Source organism: Dipodomys spectabilis, unplaced genomic scaffold, assembly GCF_019054845.1.
Source record: "Dipodomys spectabilis isolate Male_0828 unplaced genomic scaffold, ASM1905484v1 ptg000125l, whole genome shotgun sequence".
Lineage (NCBI taxonomy): Eukaryota > Metazoa > Chordata > Mammalia > Rodentia > Heteromyidae > Dipodomys > Dipodomys spectabilis.
This window is the reverse complement of record NW_024870802.1, coordinates 23,291,078-23,312,966: the sequence shown is the minus strand read 5'-3', so window position 1 is coordinate 23,312,966 and position 21,889 is coordinate 23,291,078. Positions and strand designations below refer to the sequence as shown.

General features: G+C 38.3%; 1 protein-coding gene across 4 annotated transcripts in view; it reads right to left on the bottom strand.

The window, feature by feature from the left end:
- Positions 1–659: 659 nt before the first annotated feature.
- Positions 660–21,889, bottom strand: part of Sgms1 (sphingomyelin synthase 1) — a 250,449-nt gene continuing 229,219 nt past the window's right edge. For all 4 annotated transcript variants that reach the window (XM_042689212.1, XM_042689214.1, XM_042689211.1 and 1 more), the window contains 4 exons: positions 18,330–18,447; positions 5,791–5,944; positions 1,750–1,916; positions 660–1,212 (listed from right to left, as the gene is read on the bottom strand). In XM_042689212.1, coding sequence (XP_042545146.1) covers positions 1,033–1,212; positions 1,750–1,916; positions 5,791–5,944; positions 18,330–18,447 — 619 coding nt within the window. In that variant the 3' untranslated portion in view covers positions 660–1,032. The remainder of the gene's footprint in view (positions 1,213–1,749; positions 1,917–5,790; positions 5,945–18,329; positions 18,448–21,889) is intronic.

The window sequence follows — 21,889 nt, the reverse complement described above, 5'->3', positions numbered from 1 at the left end:
GCTGTTTTCATTGAGTAGTCAAAATTGAACTACCAAATAGACATAAAATAACTGAAATGGTACAAGTCATTGCTACCTACTCACAATATGTGAACAGGCTGTGACTCTAACTAACATCCCCATTCTTTAATTCAAAGCAATTTTAAAACTATAAGCAGTCTTCTGATTTAATTTAGCGATAAATGCAAAATTTAGTAGTGTATACATACATTTATATTTTCATGGAATACTTTATTTTAAATAAAAACATTTAAGATTGCCTACTGACCATACAATCAAGACAAGAAAGGCACTAGAAACATAGACAAATTTCTCTCCCAAGAAGCATTTTTAAATTTTTACTCTCTTCTCTCTATGTAAAAATCTTTAATTTGGTTTTCATAACATCATTTTGAAAAATAAAGTTAGGAAATACTTAGAAAATCACTTTATAACAGAATCTTTTTTTTTGCACTTATTGACACACTGTCTCTGCTGATTTTACAAAACCCAAAGTAACTAAACCTCTCTCTGTCTGTCATTTTTATTTCAGTATCGGTGCAACAGGTAGAAAGATTTCAGAATCAAACCCCATTCAGGTACTTAGAAACCTTCATAGAGACATCTGCTAGAAAATGGCTTACAGCCCAATCTTTGGGGCAAGAGATACGAAAAGTATGTTTTCCCAAGAAAATAATACGCTTTATTTCCAGGTATGACTGGAAAGACCAGAACGTATGATATAAAAAGCTTACATTTATGCTGCTATATCATATACAAAGGAACATGGTGGCTGTGAGTTTATGTAAATCCCAAACTTATGAACAGGAAATGTGTACAGTGCATGATAGGTTAGGTTTTCTTTATTGTTGTCCAACGCAGGTCCTTTGGAGAGAAAAAAAAGATCACAGTGCTGACCAGGTAACTCAATAGGTTAAGTCAAGTTAACTGTTGAAAGATAACAGGAAAAGGGAGGTGTTTATTTTATGGCATCTTCTCTCATGGAGTTCTTAGCACTTCACACAGTTCCTCCTTCCCCCACTTGTAGAGCTGTTATGTGTCGTTCACCAGCCGGCTATATTTAACTTGCCTACTGAGGTGGACTACTGGCCAGGGGAAGGGCCAATGGTAAGAGCGAGGTACAATTCCTTGGACATTCTTTTCAAAGTACTGAAATGGCCTGTACCACCACACCCTGGCCAGGAGGTTCATCTGGGAGGCTTCCTTTAGCACCTGAAGTAACAGAGAAACATATACCTTTGTTCATTTTAAGTGCAAATAGTTTCCATGTTAAATTCACAATAGATCTCAGACCTATATCCACTCATATATCCCAGCTTTACCCTCAGATCACCATCCTGTACTAAATCACCATGATTCCTATATAACGAGAACTTGAGACTCATTCATCTCTATCAATAAGTAGCTCAGGTAGCCTTTTATTCACTCTCCTATGCCAAAAATGCAAAGACTATAGAATGTTAAATATTAAGCTGGGGAAGGGCTAAGCAATGGGTGGGCCCAGGCTTAGAAAATATTTTTCATGAATGAGAACATGTGCTTGTTTTCAAAGGGACCACTCTCTTGTGTCATACAATATCAAGAATTTCTCAGCTTGATAGTAAGAGAATCAGTGTTTCAAGGCAACACAATCTTAGCTGACTGCCCTTAAAGAAGAAATCTTTTGTCTTCTCTGCCTCTTATCCCTGTCCAACCCAGAAATACCAAGCTAGGGACCACAGAAATTAAAATCAAATGGGAGAAACTCACTTGCTGATTGGCCATTGTGTGATACCACCAGAAGAGTCTTGTGGTGATGTAATACGCCACCACCACATCCACAGTGTAGTGGTCATGCGCTAAGAGAATACAGAAGATCCCAATGACGCTAAGAAGCCAGCAAATCCAGTGGTACCACCAGAGTCGTCGAGGGGAATCTGAAAGGCAGAGAAATCTTCCATAGTCCCATTGTTAAAACAACACGAAGGCCACCTTGTACATCTGCTGCAGAACTTCTGAACCCAATCTCCTAAGGGAGGTTGCTTAATTTGTAACTGAGGTTAGAATGGAGATAATTTTTCTTTTTTCTTTTTTTATCAGGTCATGGGGCTTGAACTCAGAGCTTGAGCATTGTTCCTGAGCTCTCTATCACTTTGAGCCACAGCTCCACTTCCAGTTTTCTGGTGGTTAATTGGAGATAAGAGTCTCACAGACTTTCCTGCCTGGGCTGGCTTTGAACCACGATTCTCAGATCTCAGCTTCATAAGTAACTGGGTTATAGGTGTGAGCCACTGCACTGTAATGGAGAATTATTTTAAGTGATTTTACTATTAACACTAACTGTATTTGGCTATGATTTGATTCTCATAATCATAAATGCACTTTGAAAGACGAATCTAATCCAATAAGGACAATTTAATACATTATGCTCCATTTATAAAAAACCTTCCATTATCATTTAAATTTCAAGCCAGGGATAGGTGGCTCACATCTATAATCCTAGCTACTTAGGAGGCTGAGATTTGAAGATTGCAGTTCAAAGCCAGTCTAGGCAGGAAAGACCAAGATGCTCTTATCTCCAATTAACCACCAGAAAACTGGCACTGTGGAAGAGTGCTAGCCATGTGCTGAAGAGGTCAGGGACAGTGCCCAGGCCCAGAGTTCAAGCCCCATGACAAAAAATAAATAAAAATAAAAAAATAAATTACCTATTGCTCATTTGGGGTTAATACTCTATTCAAAATCAGAGACCTTTATATATGGACCATGAAATGACAACTGATATTTAAGTATCTGAATTACATTATGTTCTGTAACTGTATGATCATTTGAAAACCTTTAACTTCTATTTCTCAAACACAAATAAAAGGGAAATTGAACACCTGGAAATTCTGCTCCAAATGTTGCCCCAAAGATAGGGCAGTATCACATAAATACTAGTCTGTACTTCATCTGGGGAGTCACCCAAGGGGATTCTCTATTAGTAAGGGCCTTTCTTTCTACCTTGCATTCTCAGTGGGTAGGAGTTCACAGAGGATCTGGACTTTCAGGCAAAGAGTTTGATTGGATTTACCCTCCCCACATTAGCTGAGAAGGTTTCAGCTTTGACTGAATTCTCAAGAGGTCCAAGAATCAGTCAAACATTCAACACAAATTCACCATATACCAAGGACAGGTATTGTTCTTGGTACTTGGGTCAATGCATAAAGTCTAAAAAGGGCCATCCTCTAATGGGGAGATTCCTTCTTAGAAAGGAAGGGAAATAACCAGTAAGTTGTATGCTGTACTTGAAGGTGTTGAAGGCTATGAGAAATGAAAGTGAGCAGGATAAGAGGGATCGTAAGGAGAGGGAGTGAAGGGCAGTTTTGCAATTTTAAACAGAGCACTTAGAGTCATGATGTATTCCATCATTTTATTCTTATATCTTACCATTACAATAGCAGTTACCATTCTTTTTCTGTGTAACTCAGTATCTGTATATACCATGTATTTTAATTTTCATAATATTTTTCCCATTCCTGAAGTAAGAGATCATCATAAATTTGAGGAAACAAAGATATAGAGAGGTTAAAATTTTTTCCCAGGGTTATAGAGTTAAGAAATGATAGCATGAGGGTTCAAAAGTAGCATTTTTGTGACCCACAGCTTCTGCATTTCCCAACATGTCACAGTGCCTTATTGTCAAGAAGAAAAAGCCTTGATATCACTAAAAGATTCCAGGTATCGACCAGAAGAGGTTAGTAAGCTCTTCCTCAGGGCTGCTGGCAAATGACCTCAGGCTTTTTTTTTTTTTTTTTGGTGGGTTGTAGAGCTTGAACTCTGGGCCTGGGTGCTGTCCCTCATCTCTTCAGCTCAAGACAAGCACTCTACCACTTGAGCCACAGCACCACTTCTGCTTTTCTGGTGGTTTATTGGAGACAAGAGTTTCACAGACTTTCCTACTGGGGCTGGCTTTGAACTGCAATCCTCAGATCTCAGCCTCCTGAATAGGTAGGATTATGGGCGTGAACCACTGGAGCTTAGTCTTATTTTTTTTTAAACCCAGTTACATTTGGTTCAAGGACTAGATCATGCTAGAATTCACCATATTTGATAATGCACTAAAAAAATAGTAACAATACCCAGTCTCCCTTCTTTTAGTGTCCTCTGGTACATCTTTTCCATGCCTTAGTGTTCAAAACCAAAGTTAGGCTTTCCCCAGTCCACCACTTCTCTCTTCTACCCCATAATCCCTCTTGTTTTGTATTATCTGTTGATTCTTCATTAATGTTTCTCAGGAGTCTCTGCCTTTTCCTCCACCATGGTGCCATCATGATAGTTTAAACTCCACTGTCTCTTGCTTTGATTATAGCAGCAGCCAATCACCTAACTTTCTTGGTCTCCAGTCTTGTCCTTCACTGGTTCATTCATGCAAACTGTTGTAAAGTGCTTTCTCCCTTAATGAAGGTCCAGTCACATGAACACTTGACATCCTGGTTCCAGTCCCTGGAGAGACAGCCCATCTCCATCAGATAGAAGCTCTATTGAACCCTCTACCCTCTGTGTTCTGCTTTCTATTTACTCTATCCATTCTCATTTCTCATTATTTTCCTCAGTCTGAATGCCAACCAGATAACCATCTAGATAGTGCCACAGTGCTCCCCATATACCTCCAAACTGCAAACCATCCTGCTTCTGATAAACCACAGTGGTCAAGTGTTATACTATTCATAGGAACTGCTTTGATAATGCTCACTTGCCTGCTCTTAGCAGGAAAATATTAAGGATAACTGAATTTTATATAAGTAGAGAAATACTGGTTCAGGTATAGTACTGAAATACCATTAGCAATGAAATTAGTGAGCCAAATCTCCCACCTCAAAAACGATAATTCTTAAGTGCAAAAACATAATGGAAATGATACAGAAAAGTGGCAAAGAGGAAGGGTGGAAAGATTTTAGTCACATATTAATAATTTTTTTTTGCCAGTCCTATGGCTTGCACTCAGGGCCTGGCCACTGCCCCTGAGCTTCATTTGCTCAAGGTTAGCATTCTACCACTTGAGCCACAGCACCATTTCTGGTTTTTTCTATGTGGTACTGAGCAATCGAACCTAAAAAGCTTCATGCCTGCTAGGCAAGCACTGTACCACTAAGCCACATTCCCAGTCCTTATTTTCTTTTTAAGAGGGTATGTGAAGCCAATTTAGCAAAAATGCTAGTAGATCTATCTATTTATCTATCTATCTATCTATCTATTCATCCATCCATCCATCCATCCATCATCTCCAAGCAGTACAGAGGAATATCTATAGTATTTTGTTTCACATAAAGTATTTTAAATGTGTTCCTTAAAGTAAATTTCCCATTTAGTGTCTGCTTCACCCTGAGCCCCTGGCTTATGTGACAGCAGAGACATCACCTGAGCCATCACCATGCCCTCGGCGAGCACTCTGTCAAGTGCTTTAAAAAAGTGCTGCTGAGCCAGTATATGATCATCTTCTACCTTCTAGCCAGGCTTGAGGCTGGATTTCTGTTCCTTTGCAGGTCTATCACTGGTTCCTAACATGCCCTAGAAACTGCTTTCATCCAGCACTACAGACAGTATCCAAGCACAAGATACCCTCCACATAGTCTGTAAGCAGCATTGTTGTATCCCTCCACACCATGACGTAACCTAATAGTGTTGGACATAAGCACTGTTAGGTCCCTTCCCCAGGTGCCAGCCCATTTCCCAGGCATTGTGATGAGATGAGGCCTCCAGTAGCCACTGGAGGTTTCTGTAAACCATGGGAAACAGCAGGTGAGAAAATGAAGGCTGAGTTCGACTTACACTCTTTGATAAATAAGTAGGTGAGTGTCAGCATGACCGTGTGGCCACTGTACAGATAGTCCCCGCACATGTTGTGAGAGCCAGTGATAGATAAGCCTCCTCCAGCAATGAGTTTCATTATTCTCCGCACTTGGGCTTCCCAGTCCCCAAAAAGCTGGTGGGAAAGAAGAAAACAAGGCTTATTATTAGCCTAAATGAATGTTTGCTATTTGTGATTATTATTTATTACTATTTTATCCAGAATAAGGTTTTGTTAACACACAAAATCCCCACCCATGAAAATTTTCCCCACTCAATGTAACATTCCACTGTCAGCTCCTGGAAAAAATGTGGCCCTAGGGCTGAGTCATTTAACTGTGGTGCTATCCTTAGATGTTAGAACATTTTAATAGTAAACATCAGCAGATGTTTGCTCAAGTTTTCTTTTGCACACTTAAGAGATTCAACCCTGTCCTCGCAAAAGCGAGCTAGGTGCTCTACCACTAAGGAGCCACCAGTCCTAATCCCATTAAAAAAATTAAAAGTGATACTAATAGAGGAAGACTGACTTAATAATAACTGCCAATTTGGAAAAAGAAAGTTTAAATCTCTTATGAAAAATTAGACATGCGTTTTGCCATTGTTTTTGCTGTTGTATTACCTTCACTAAGGAGGCTGGAGAATGGGGTATTCATAGGCAGGAAAGGCACTCAGTAGGAGGTGCCTCAAGACTCCTGAAATTAGGCGAGTGCCACATGATGTTCCTCTTAACAAGAGCAGAAGAAAGTGTATAAATCAATCTATCTGCCTGCGATGTAAGTTTGAGCTGATACATGGCTTAAAACCTCCTTCAATTTAACTTCTATTTGCTCTGTCAAATAAAATGTGTGATTGTTCTTTATGCTTCTTAGAACCCTGTTAAATTCTAGTTGACTAATTTAATCACCAGCATCCTTTTTCAAACTCTAACTGCTACTGTTACAGCTTTAAGAAAACACATTACACCTGTTACATAAAAACACATTACAAAAAGAAAATCATGATTTCTAGTTAAGGACATCAGGCTGCAAAATACATCCAGAGAATATGAACTTCTCAGTTTAAAGGGATCCCTAGATACCCAGTACAATAGGAGAAAGGAGCTTTCTATCATATATCATTAGAATCAGGTTTATCGAAAGCAAATCTGAAAAAAATATCATCTCCAACTTAGAATTCCACTCCCGCCATATTATACCTAAATATAAACTACAAGATAAACTGAATTAGAAGGTATGTTCTAGAAAGCAAGTGAGTAAACAGAGAAAGGAATAAAGTTGTCTTTGTGTTGCTAATAAAGGGAGAGCTGAAGAGCTTTGCAGAGGTTATCTATATGAGCTACAAAGTAGGAGCCCAACCACTCTGGAAAAACTGCTTCAAGGAATGAGACAAAAGAAATACTCAATGCTTCTATCTGAACCGACAACCACAGCTTGAGGCTGAGTAGAGACATAGAAAACCTCTAAAGAAAAGAAGCAAGGCAATTACCAACTCTACAGGAAACAAAATATTGCAGAGAAAAGAATAAATAATTATAGGAAATGACATGGTTTTGCTGTGAATAGCATTTACAGAACTGTACTAATGTAGGCCCTGAATATTGACCTAAATAGAGGACAGAGAACTATAAAGGAAAGACAGATAAGAAGTTGAAGCCGTAGAGACTGAAGTGGGAAGATCTCAAGTTTGAAGTCAGCCTGGGTTACATAGTAAGATTTTGTCTCAAAAAAACAAAATAAAGCAACAATAAAAGCTAGGAACAGGATAAAAGACTCAGGACATTAATAAATCCTTACTTCCTGCAGCAGAAAGTCAACAACAGAAAAAGCCCACAATAAAATTTACAGGGTAACAATAAGCAATATATCCATGTCACTTACAAAGTAGTAAACTATAAGATCCATAAAAGGAGTTGACAATATAGCAATAGGGTGGCAAACACCACAAGGTTCTATTGTGTAGAAGGAAGTAGAAAACTACAATAGGAATGACAATAAGGTCAGGTCAGGAGACCATTAATTCTCAATCACAAGTTTGAAAGGTCTGTTTTATTTTTTTAATTGTGTGTCTACAGATACATGATAATTTTTTTCTAAAGTTTCAAATTAAAATCTTGATCTAGTTCTGTCATCATAATGGATAATACATAGTAGAAAATTATGACCAAAAATCCTTTGGGTAGCTTTCAGATTATATATATTTTTTCAGGTTATCCTTCTAGGGGTATGGAGGTATAGCCTAGTAATACAGCACTTGCCTGGCATACCTGAGGACCTGGGTTCAATCTCAAGACCTCAAACAAACAAATCAAATTATCCTTCTGAATGCTCTTGTGTTTTGAAAACTGTAAATTATATCCCCAAGGTAACAACACCCCATAATTTTCATCTCTTTGGGGAATTGGAGAAAACTGTATTGAGTGCAAGAGAGAAACTATGAAATACACATGGCACTGAGGAAAACAGCACAAATACAGCGCAGCATTCCTTACAGGTGTCTTCAACCCCTGAGCTTTCTTTTAGGAATACCTTCCCATGCTTGCCAGTGTTTGCTAGGGGAAAGTCTCTTCCATCTCACTGGCTAATCAAAAAAGAGAACAGTTGTTTACAGCTACCCAACAAATCTAAATTATGTTTAAAGAGCAAAGTGCAAAACAAATTATAAAACAACTGCAGCAGAGACAATGTGACATCTTTGTCACGTACATAGGACACAGAAAATCGAGTAAAATTAGACAAACTCAGGAAACAAATGTATCAAGTCTCATGGGATGTGCATGACAAAATAGAGGCAAAAGCTCCATTAAACAAATGTACATAAAAGTAACATAACAGGAACTCGTGTTTCCCCAGGTCAAGCTAGCAAAGCTTAAAAATAAAAAGAAAGCATCAATGACAAGAAATACAGTGGCCTTCAACGTGAGGACAAGGTGAAAGGAGTGGCTGGGAACAGTGGACCCGGCAGGAGACATCTAGGGTTAAAATCATGGCTCTGCCAATGATTAGCTCTGTGAACCATCCTAAAGGCCTCCTTTTCCTCATCTACCATGTGGATAGGATGTACTTAAAACCACTGGCAAAATCTTCAGGCTGGGAGGGGGGAACACCATCATGGTTTTTCTAGCAATTTAAGTACCATAACCTTATACTGTTGAATAACTATTTTGTAAATGTCCAATAAATCATTAAAAAATAAGCTTACAATGCTATATAGGAAGTTTAGATTATAAACATTTTCCTCTATTAAAAAGAAAAACAAAAAATATTTGACAAAATTTTGTTTCAAAAGCCTATACACAGATTTATTTACACAATGGGATTCTAGGCTTCCATCACGAAGAATGACATTGCCCCATTTGTAAGGAAATGGAAAGACTTGGGGGAAAATATATTAAGCCAGGTAAGCCAGACCCAAAGAAACATGGGTTGGATGAGTTCTCTCATTTGTAATAATTAGATTGTGCCTATAAATCTGCAAGCCAATGGATAGTAAAAGACAAAAAATTACACTTGGACACCATTAAACAGGACTGTAAACATTCATACAGTGAGACCAAGGGAGGATATCCTTAGGAAAGGATCACAAGGGCCCAATAGCTATGTACATAAGATCACATCAAATGCTTATCAAAATGAACTCCAACAAGTGGAGTTATTTTACTTTCTTCATTTTTCTGCTGTTTTTCCCTTTTGTCGCCATATTTGATTCTGTACAATTTGTCTTGTATGTAAATTTACCTGATTTGGGGAGGGAAAGAGAGGCACAGAAATGGTGGGGAAAAGGGTGAGCTAATTCAGCAGTGATACTCACTAGAAGCTATGTTGGAAATAAGCTATACAACTTGAGAAGGAGGAAGGGTCAGAGGGGAAAAAACTAGGAGAAAATGAGAGAGGGTGTGACACTGTTCAAAAAGAAATGTACTCATTACCTGACTTACATAACTGTAACCCCTCTGTACATCACCTTTACAATAAAAAAAAGGCTATACACAGGAAAAGTCTACAATTCTAAATGTCCCCAGAGTAGTAAAAAAAAAAGTGTGTGGGAGGGGAGAATTCTCCTGGTTTGTCTCCTTGGAAAAAGGAGATGCTGTCTTTGCAGCCAGTGTAGCCATGGGATTTGTGTTCCTCTGGAGTTTGGGCAGGAATGAGTGAAAAACAAAACAAAGGCAAAATGGGAAAATTAAGACTACATCTTTCATCCTTAGCATTCCAGTTTCCTTCCCCAGTCTGCCTGCTACCATCTGCCTTTATGTTGCTCCCTTTATTCTGCCCAGGGTATTCTGAGTGCATCCAGGGGGAAGAGAGGATGGAGTGTGCTTATTGGCCCACTGAACTGGAGCTGGGGTCTCCCCAGGACTAGATTTCTGAATATTGATGGCTGAAAGCAGGGATATGGGGAGACCACAGAGAAGACAAGGAAAACCTTGTATTTTTCCTAGTATGTGAAGTATAGTCCTTAAAATCATATTTATTTTCTTCAATAAAAAAGAAAAATAGTGAAACAACTGTCTTCATATTGAATGAATTGCTAAGAGGCAAAGTGAACTGATCAAATCACTTTCCCAAACCAAAACCTAAAAACTGAGAGCTGGAGGAAAAGGCCAGGGCTTCTGATGAGCCACATCAAGTACACAGAGATACCCAGTGACTCTTTAGTTATTAAAAAGCAGGCTTCTCCAAGGACTTTTTTTTTTCTGTCAGTTGTGGGGCTTGAATTCTAGGTCTGGGCGCTGTCCCTCAGCTCTTCAGCTCAAGGCAAGTGCTCTACCACTTGAGCCATATTGCCACTTCCAGTTTTCTGGTAGTTAACAGGAGATAAGAGTCTCATGGACTTTCCTGCCTGGGCTGGCTTTGAAACACCATCCTCATATCTCAGCCTCCTGAGTAGTTAGGATTATAGGTATGAGCCACCAGCACCCAGCTCCAATGAATTTTTTTTTTTTTGTGCCAGTCCTGAGGCCTGAACTCAGGGCCTGGGCACTGTCCCTGAGCTTCTTTTGCTCAAGGCTAGCACTCTACCACTTGAGCCATAGCACTTCTTCTAGCCTTTTCTGTTTATGTGGTACTGAGGAATCGAATAGAGGGCTTCATGCATGCTAGGCAAGCACTCTACTACTAAGCCACATTCCCAGGATGTCTTTGAAGCAACATGTTTATTAGTGGTAGTCCATTCCTCTCATTTAGTCCAGAGCTGGCCTAGGGCACTTGCCATTTCCGACTGCAGCAGGAGTGCTCACTGCACTTAGCTTCCTCATTGGAAGGAAGGTGGACTAGGCAAATAAAGCCCATCAAATGAAGCTGCACAAGCCACTGGCTTGGGTATAATGAATGAAAGGCTGAAAGTGAGTGTAAGGGATCAGAGATGCTATTTCAAGTAATCCTCCACACACATGTGTTACTTATCTGAAGACTGTCCAGTAAGATCAGTTATGAAGGTGGACAGTGTGAGTAGGCCTAGATGAATACATGCGTTTTTGCCTTCATTTTTAACAACAAAAGTTTCAAGAGTAAAATAAATAATTTTTAACAATAGAACAAAGCTTATATAGCATAAAGATATAAAGGATATACTTTTGTATGAATGACCAAGGTATTTATGTTTTCAGCTAAGGGTAATGACTAAAGAGTCAAAAACTTAGAAAGCTCATCAAGTAAACTCACAGTAAGCTGAGGTTGGTTTGTTATTACATTTTTTTTTTGGTCGGTCATGGGGCTTGAACTCTCAGCTTGGGCACTGTCCCTCGCTCTTCAGCTCAAGGCCAGTGCTCTACTGCTTGAGTCATAGAGCCACTTCCGATTTTCTAGTGGTTTATTGGAGATAAGAGTCTCACGGACTTTTCTGACTACCTCATTTGCCTTCTCTCCCAGCCATGCTTCCTGAATCTTCTGTTCATTGTCAACAGCAAGAAAGAATGAAAGACTCTCTGGTGAGTTGCATTTTATTTCTCATTTTGTATTACATTCCATTTTATGAACTTAAAGGTGTCCAAGATTTAAAAACAGAAAAACAGATCCAGCTTCAGGAACATGTTCATAAATCACAAAAAGATGGCTATTAGGTTTAGCATATTATAAAATCTGACATTCTGTCTATATTAAGTTCAGATTTGCTTAAGCTTGTTTCTAGTTTTTCTGATGTGAGAAAAAGTAGTCACACTGTTACATGATTCAATTACTCAGAGGAGGTGACATCTCATGGAAGATGAAGGTTCCCTAGCAACTTGTCAGAGAGGGGAGGGAAGGAAAGGAGAGGGGGACGGAGGGGGGGGAGAAAGAAGGGGAGAGAGAGAGAGAGAGAGAGAGAGAGAGAGAGAGAGAGAGAGAGAGAGAGAGGGAGAGAGAGAGAGGGAGAAAGAAAGAAAGAAAGAAAGAAAGAAAGAAAGAAAGAAAAAGAAAGAAAGAAAGAAAGAAAGAAAGAAAGAAAGAAAGAAAGAAGGAAAGGAAAAGCAGTAATACCTTGTTTGAATAGAGCTTCCACTTTTTAACAGACTTTAAAAAAGGGAGAAAATGGGAGAGAAGAGTGGAAGAAAGAAAGGGAGAGAAAAAAACGTGTTACAAAAATAAACAGGAGTGAAAGATTTAAAGAAAATGAGAGATGTGGGATGGAAACATTACTGGAAATTATGTGCAAAAAATGGAGGAAACAAAAAACAAAACCAAAATACACTGACAAGAAACTGTGACGCAAGCAGAAAATTATCTAAAACCAAGCACTGAACTGCATGTGAAAAAGCCAAGGGAGAGTGGGAAGTCCTGAGTTCAAGCCCCAGTACCAACACAGATGAGTAAAATAGACACTGATAACTTATCATCTGTATAAGTTCAGCAGGACTACCTTGGTATTAGGGTAGAGAAACCAGTCACATTCTTAAGTCAAATCTTGTGAAGGCTGGAGGGAGCTTAACAGATGATCAAAATGTGTTAGCGAGGGGCACAGTGAGTCCTCTAGCTACTAGCTAGAACAGGTTATAAATCCCAAAGAACAGCACCTTCTCCCATATAAAGTAGGGCTTGAGCCAGAAAATGGACACTAGGCTGGTGATTACTGCATCCTAGATCCTCAGCAAGTTCAAGAAGAAACCTTATGAATAGGTGAAGTACTTCTGCTATCTGGTGTGATAACATGTATGATAACAATCAGCCACTGGTGCTGTGAAACAAGACCCCTGTGCAAATATGGGTTGTGTTGGGGCTGAAGTAAAAGTCATATCTTTAAAGTTGAAAGGAACTATTTCACTCATGTGGAAACTCCTTGTCAGGTTAATGCATCTGCCAGCTCAGTGCCCTGGTGTAGTGTTATCTTTCTCTTTTCAATGCTTTTCAAGTTCAGGGTCACTGTGGAAACCATAAAGCACACCAATATGCATTTCACATTAATGTTTAGTCATTATTTTCACTACAAAACAGTGTAAGGCACTTCTTTTCTTGCATGAGAATTAGGCTGGGTGTGTATTTGAAGAATAGGGTACAAGTTTTTTATTTTTAAGAGTTTACTGAAACCATAGATACTTACCTATGGGAGAGAGTATGTTCAAAGTAAACCATATACATGTAATAAAATAGCATAAGGAAATCCATTAAAAACAACATCAAAGAATTCTGAATTGCTTTTACTCTTAAAGAAAAAAAAAAAACTGAATCCTAAACAGTTGTAACAAAATGAGAGGTTGTTTGGGGGATAAAATACATGCTCCTTGTGGGGAGAGGGGGAGGGGGAAAATGGTTAGGGAAACACGGGCTAATCAAGGTAATCTTGACTTTTGGTAGCCACCCAGAACTCCTAATCCAGGAACTAAACACACCCCCTACTTCCCTTACCACAGTTCTCTGAGGCTTATCAATGTTGAGGAGCCTGCTCTTTATCCTATGCCCACCATCTCATGATATTCATCTCAAGCTGTTACATTTTGTGAGGACACTGCTGTCAATCAAATGAATAAACAATAAGCCTGACTTTCATAATTGGTACTGAATATTTGCTGGAACATTATTCTTACAAGCTGTGAAAGCTAAGCAATGGTATTAAGGAAGATTAAGTCTGGCAATAGGAGGATTACAGTAATGGTGGAAAAACTGCATGACTAGACTATTCAGAAAAGCCTTTTTTAAAGCTGAACTTCCTTTAAAAGTTTAGTGGTGACAGAACTTTGAGTATCTACCAACAGACATGGCTTAAATGTTGCCCCAAATCAGGAAATATCCAGTTCGAAATATCTAGTTCTAGAAAGACTACATTTTCTACATCCTGTTTCTGGATCTTTCTTCCATACTTAAAGAGTTTTCATTAACAATCTAGAAGATGATAAACCACAAATATTTATTTTCTAGCCTCATTTTAACCTTAACTTTACACCTACATTTCTAACTATCCTTGCACTCCCTGTATTTAATTCAAAAATCACTAAATTCCCTTTCCCTGCTGCCTTATAATTATCCCAACGGTAAAACCCAGTCACTGAAATGTCTCCCTTCTCTCTGCATACTCTACATTAACTCGCTACCAAATTATATCCATGTGACTATTATAAACTGTATTCAAATCGGTCCCTTCCTGTCCATGAATAGAACTTGAGACCCTTATATCATTTTAAAACTTTATTAGATGAAGTACAAATCTGAACCTGGCAAATTTTATCATGTTTTCCACAAAGACTGGAACTATATCTTCCTTGCTCATTCCTTATACTCTGGTACCTAAACACAGTAGGTATTTAATGAAAATTGTTAAGTCGGCTCTCACTGGCTAAAATCTAAAAGTTGAAGCGTGACAATACTAGTAAGTCTTCTTATTTCTGTACAGCACTTGATGATGACAGATCCCTTATATACTGTCTCTACTCACCTACAATGCCTTATGAGTTAGATCTGCTTTGCCAATTCAGTAGCAAAAAATCTAGGAAGTTAAATGGCCACCCAAAATACCTGCTACATAGCTTGTAAATGTGAGCAAGGCTATTTTAATCCTGACTTCAGTGATCTTCCAGTATTAGGTAAGTTTGGGTGTCTAGAGGGGTGGTAAATTTCCTCTGTGTACTATGGGTAAGAGAGAAGTTGATGGAGATTTGGCAATGATGATGGTTCAGTATCAAGTAGAATATTGAACCCAGTGATTTTTAATCAGTTTCCTCAGCACAGGTATGTTTCTAAAATAAGCACAGCTAGTCTTCAAGATCTCTCATGTTACCCTTTAGACACAAGTCTACAGGACCATATTCTAGCCTTTGCCTGAACACTAAAACTCAATCTACCATCCAGGGATATTATCAAGCTTTCAAAATATTTCCCAACTCTTTTGTCTGGTTTCAGAAATCTTCCTGTTGTCCCAATAAGTGTTCTTGTTGGAAAAAAAAAAAGTTAAAACTGAGTAATGGAGTCTTAGAGACGACTTTCTATTCTGAGGACATATGGAAAAGAGAGGAACAAGTTCACTGACACCACAAAGAAGCAGTCAGATAAATCTAGATGGGCATGCAGGCTCTATAGGCCCAGGGATCTACAAGTCATCAGTGCCAGGATAGAGAAGAAGTGATCTAAATTTAGATGTAAGAAACAGAAAAAAATGAAGATTAGGGGAGGGATACAGTTGTGAAGGATGAGGGGTGAAAAAGGGTAATACTAAGTCCGATGCACTGAATTAAAAAAATACTTCATTGAATGGCAACTCCTTTGAAAAACTACTTAAAGATGATAAAAATATAACTGAAAATGGAACAAACAAAAGTAAGGATATTGGATCCTAAAGAATACAAACTAACTTTTTAAAAAGGTGTTTTATGACAACCAGGATAATTTGTGAACTAATAACTGCCAATATCAAAGAACTGCCATTGTTTTGGGGTTTTATTTTTTTTGAAAACCAATAGTATCATGGCTATACAATAAAATGCCAATTATTTTCAGAAAATAAAACGACATTGTCTGAGATTGGTTTTTAAAACACATTTAAAAGAGAAAAAAGAAAGAAAAAGAAGAGAGAGATGGATCAAATTTGTGTGTTTTTAATTTCATTTTATTGTAAAGATGCTGTATAGAGGGAATACAGTTAATGAATTAAGTTAATGAGTACATTTTTTGCCAAGAATTGTTACTCCCTCCTCTGTTGTTCTCCCACTATTCCTTCCCTTTCCCACCTCCCTCACGCCTCCCCACCCTCTGAAGTTATAAAGTTCCTTTCCACTATACTGTCTTGTGGGTATCATTGTTGCAATGGGTCATCCTGTGTCCTTGTTTCAGCATTTTGTTATTCCCGTTCCCGTCCCCAAATTGGACAAATGTATATATAAGATGCAAGGTACCACTATCAAATACAGTGACAACAGGAGATATACCACAGGGAGAACATACAAAGAAAACAAAACTATCTGCGTGTGTGTGTGTGAGAGAAAGAGAGAGCCATGGGACTTGAACTCAGAGCACTGTGCTTTCACACAGCTTTCTTGCTCAAAACTGGTATTCTACCATTACAGTCATACTTCTAATCTCGTATTTTTGCTAGTTAACTAAGTCTTCTGCACTTTTCTACCTGGACTGGTTTTGGACTGTGATTCTCTAGATCTTATTCTCGTGAGTAGTTAAGAGTAAAAGCATGAGCCACTGGCATCTGATAGTAAATCGTGATACTTTCTGCAAAGGTATACTAGTATTTTACCCCTCATGATTATTTTCAGATTTTTATTTCCACAAGACTTCTAGGGATTCCATGGTGATAGTTGGGACTAACAGCCACACAATAAGTAAAAGACATGTTTGTATTTGGTCTTTCCTGCTGTCTCTGGCTCTATCAGGAAAACTCACAAGGTTTTCTTAGCCACAGGATCGCAGTAAGATACACAGATGGCTCACACCCACAATAAGTTTAACCAGATTGCCAGTGGCTGGAGCTGTAGTAGTCTTCAGAAAAATACAAGGCCAAGAAGCAATGAGGAGGAAGCGCTGTACATCCATGACCCCCTCAATGATAGATTCATCCTCTCCATGTGCTTGTTCAGAACCTGCATCTACCTACACATCTGTAGCACATACACACACACACTCTGAAAAAGTTCAACTACATTAACATGAAGCTCTTAACCATCTTCTTACTATGACAACATGCTGCTCATCAAGCCAGTCTCCCAGCAAGAGTCCACATCAACTTTCAATGATAACAAGACATTTCTTATACTCTGGGAACTGTGACATACACAAATTCTAGAAGCTTTCTTGGAGGACCAAAAAAACATGAGGCTGGCTTCTTGAGAAGGACAGATGAAACAGTAAGAGGGCAAGTACAGGCAGCACTGGTGGCTCACGCCTGTAATCCTAGCTACTCAGGAAGCTGAGATCTGAGGATTGTGGTTCAAAGCCAGCTGGGGCAGACCAATCCATGAGTCTCTTCTCTCCAATTAACAAAAAGCCAGAAATGGAGCTGTGGCTCAAGTGGTAGAGCACCAGCTTTGAGTGAAAAAGCCAAGCAAGGGCAGCATGAGGTCTTGAGTTCAAGCCCCAGTACAACATAATAAATACATAAACAAATAAGATGAGTGCAGGGAAGAACTGCCAATAGAGTAGAGTAGAATGTTGGGAGACATTTGTTCTTTAGAGCAGTTCCTCCAGAGTTCAGGAAGCAGTATACAGCAAACATACAGAGAGTTAAGTAAGAAAGTAACTGTACACACATGGCAAGTCTTAGAAGGAACAGGTACCACAGAGCACAAATAAACCAGAGGCATTCAGACTTCATGTGATAAAGATGTCGTTTTACAAGTCCAGAGGCAATTTTCCAGCCCCTCTTTTCCAATACTTTTCTCTAAGAAGCCATCTCCAAGGAGGCACAAAGGACCAATTCCTGCCCCTGCCCCCGCCCCGCTATCACATCATACAGGTATAATGCAAATATGAATTTAAACATGGGACTGTACTTTATATTTTCTTATTACATTAATGAGCTTTAATGTATATAAACATTTTAAAGATTAAATCTTCTGAGATTTCATCATATCCCAATTAATTCCACAACTAGAGAAGGCAGTAGACATAAGGTCACACCTCCCTCTAGAGAATAGTACTCTTATTGGAATTGGTGGAGGAGTGTCAGGGACAGGAACACTTGTCTCTTACTTTACCCTGATATACAGATTAACAGAGAGAAGAAGAAAGGGTGAAAAAACACCATCTGAAGCTAAGCTTTCCTTCTCAGAGAAGGAGAGAGCATATGAAAGCTCCTGGATGTGTGTCAAGGGAGTGGATGATATTTTAAAATGTCTGGCAGGAAACCAAAGTGTTACACCCCCACACAGAATTCAGCAGCTTCCAACACACCAGCTACAACACATAGGTCCTCAGCTGGGTGACATGAGCAGGGCTTAGAAATTCTAAGGAAGGGTGTGGGTGCTTGGCCTTAAAGTTTAGCAAAGTTCCCACAGGAGGGTGGAGGAATCTGAATGTATCTGAATAAATTGTCACCATCCGCCTTAGTGAAAGAAGCCAGGATACAAGGAGAAACAAAACAAAGGGAAATGATAGTGAGGAATAGTTTACCTTTGGAGAACAGTTGAAATGCATACCGGGTACTGGGAGTGTAGTTACATACATTGTAATACACCGATACAGGTACAGAGTGCCAACTATGCAGAAAAATCTTCTGCTAATAATAGACCTAGAAAAAGGGAAAAACAGTGCAGAATCTCAGTCAAAAATATTCCAAAAGTTCATTTATTTAAAGTTTTCAATGACCCAAACAAACCTCAAAAACTACTCAAGAGCCTGAAACCAGAATGCTATAACATTAATATCAATTAAGAAGATGTGGAGATTAATGTTGTGTTGTGCTTTTGCAAAAAACAAAAACAAAAACAAAAAAAAATTAACTGTCCAAAAGAGTTCCTACTGAACTATCTGTTCATTAGATTCCTGAGCCCTTCAATCTGGGTTGAAAGTCAACAAGCAGAGGCCATTCTGGGTGGCCAGCACTCAGGATCTGTGGATATTTAGTATCTTCTCTGTCAAAAGGGATGATGCCTAGGAAATCAGAATGACATTAGAATAAGAATTTAAAATATTTATTCTATTTCAGGACCCAAAGATATAAAGAATTATACTCATGTAAGAAACTACTCTGATTACAAGAACAGAACCTATGTGGGAACAGAATCCAAACCCAGACCATCCCTAATTAGCATATGCCCTCAGAAAGCACTATTTACCTCTCTGAGTCTCCATTTCCTCACTAGTAAACAGGGTACCACATTTAGAAATAATGTAGTAGGCATAAATGATAGTTACCTAGTAGAAAGCTATGTAGATGAATATAACTATAAACAAGAATTAGATGTATTTATTCGTGGTTCTAATGAGTTATTTGCGGCATACATGTGAATGCCTTATTATAATTGTCTCCTTGGACAAGAACTTTCATTTCTAACCTCAATTTTCAACCTCCACTCTGCTCATGTTCTTCTTCCTTAACCTTGGGAAGGAGGTTCAACTTTTCCTTGGTTTGGGGAAATCTGGGTTAAATAAGGAAAATTTAGAAATACTACACAGTCTTTGCTCTTAGAATATTGAACACTAGTCATTCTATAATTGTCTGGTGTAGCCCTAGTTAGATACAGGAGGTACATGTATTAAACTGCAGTACAAGAGTATTTCTTACTTGTCCTTGTATGTTTTAACAAGAAGAATAGAGTCATATTTTACCTATAAGGTAGAAAATAATTTGTAAAGCCCCACAAAACTACAATAACATTTTTGTAGTTGTCATTAAGCTTTAAGGTCATTAAGTTTTAGCAGTAGATTCTGGGTCTTTTCTCTCCTTATCTACATTTCTCTCCTTATCTACATTTAAAAAACTAGCTCAGAAATGTTTGCCATAGAAGCTGTCCTTCCTTATTTTCTCTCAGTGAAGCTGTGTCCACCACTTTAGAGGATACGAGTTCATTCAATATAAAACTGCCTTGGGAAGACAGGTACCTCTAATTTCAAATATAATGAAAAGTACAGTATAATTGGATAATATAGGGAGAGAGAATGCTGAAGGAAAATGCTAGTCAATAAATGTTGTCTATAAATGTTATTGTCAAGACTATAACAAAGAGATACCAAAGTGAGTTGTAAAGTGAGACATGGAAGGGTCATCTTTCTTAAGAAGATGCTCTCGCTAGTCATCTTGCTCAAACAAACAGAAATTATCTGCAATTTCATCTAATCTATAAAAGAAAATACCCAAGATAAAAACTTATCAAGACTAGGTCTACTGAATCTTTAGAGGGAAAAATAAATAAATAAAATGACTGCTTTTGGAAAACCTTACTACCTTAAACTCAGTGTGCTGGATTATGTCACAGCACACAGAAGATATCTACTCTTTTTTTTTGGTCATGGGGCTTGAACTCTGGACCTGGGTGCTCTCTCTCTGTGCTCTTCAGCTCAAGGCTAGCGCTCTGCTCTACCATTTGAGCCACAGTGCCACTTGTAGCTTTTTCTATTTATGTGGTGCTGAGGAATCAAACCCAGGGCCTCATGCATGCGAGGCAAGCACTCTACAACTGAGTCACCTTCCCAGCCCAGATATCTACATTTCTATACATTACCACAGTAACAAATTCCATATTGCAAACTTGAGCCAATAAAATAATTCCAGATGAAAATGAGGTACTTGAAAAAGTGATCAAAGAAAAGGCAGACTGATGACTAGCTGATTCAGTGATTGATTAACAGGGTCTCATTTTGTAGCCTAGGCTAGCTTGGAATATACTATGTAGCCCAAGCTGGCCTCAAGATACTCTTCCTAAGTAGCTGGAATTACAGATATACAACTCTGTGCTGGCAGGTGTATCCTTAAAAAAAAAAAAAAAAAAAAGTAAAAACATTGAAAAGTTATTCACATTTACTATCTCACTTCAAGTTTAGAAAGTCAAATGAAATTATTCATGAGTATTCATCTATGTTAACAATAAGGTGGTGAATTGAAAAAGGTTGTTTATAAGAAATTTCTGACCTTTGATATTTACTTAATCTTTTTAAAATTAAGCTTGGAATGTCTTCAAAGTGTCATGTTAAACAAGTATTTCTTACCACAACATTAAAGGAAAGAGTATAAAAATGTTTTAAAGAACTATATACACCTCTGGGCATTCATTTCCTTAATCAAAGAATTGCACACATTCAGAATTCTTAGCTACTTAAAGGTTTAAAAATTCAAAATGTACCAAGGAAAAAAGAAGAAAACAGAACCACAGAAGAAATGTTAATGAGGTATCACTAGACATCAAGTGAGTGCCAACAAGTAGATAGATGCACAATATGATTCTCAAACTCCCACAGGCTTCTTTGTGTTTGACATAGACCGGTTCCCATCTGCTCACACTTTGCAGTGACTATCATTTCGGAAACTTGTATCTGGTCACAGTTTTTTTTTTTTTAACCCAAGTGTTCAAGCATAAGGAATTACTATTTGATTCCTATTAAATTTGATAAGGAAATCCAAATAAAAGTACTTATTTTTCTCATAGACTCTTTAGAAGCTGGGCATCATGGTGCCAATAGCTGTAATCCCAGCTATTTGGAAGGCAGAGATAGGAGAATCTCAGTTAGAAGCCAGCCTGAACAACAAAGGTAATGAGACTTTATCTCAATAATTTAAAAAAAGAAAAGAAACTGCTCATTTAGTAGAAGCTTTGCCTAGCATGCTTGAATCCCTGAGTTCAGTATTTATTGTTAAAAAAAAAAAACAAGCAAAGGCTTGATGCATGCTATGTTCTCCTACTCAAGTGATTTAAAAACTTTTTTTTTGGTGGTGCCATCACTTGAGACAGGTAAGTGGTTTATCACTGAGCTTTATCCCTAGTAGACATCAACTAAACTTTGAATATCTGTAATTTACTTGGACCCTGATGATGTCCTATCCCAAATCAGACTTAAAATGGCAGTACTATAATGTCTTTAGCATTTGTCAAAATGGTTGAAAAGTCTAAAGGATAAATAATTAAAAAAAAAAATTAGGTGGCTCAGTGGTAGAGCGCTTGCCTTGCACGCCTGAGGCCCTGGGTTCGATTCCTCAGCACCACATAAGCAAAAAGAAAAAACCCGGAAGTGGCAAT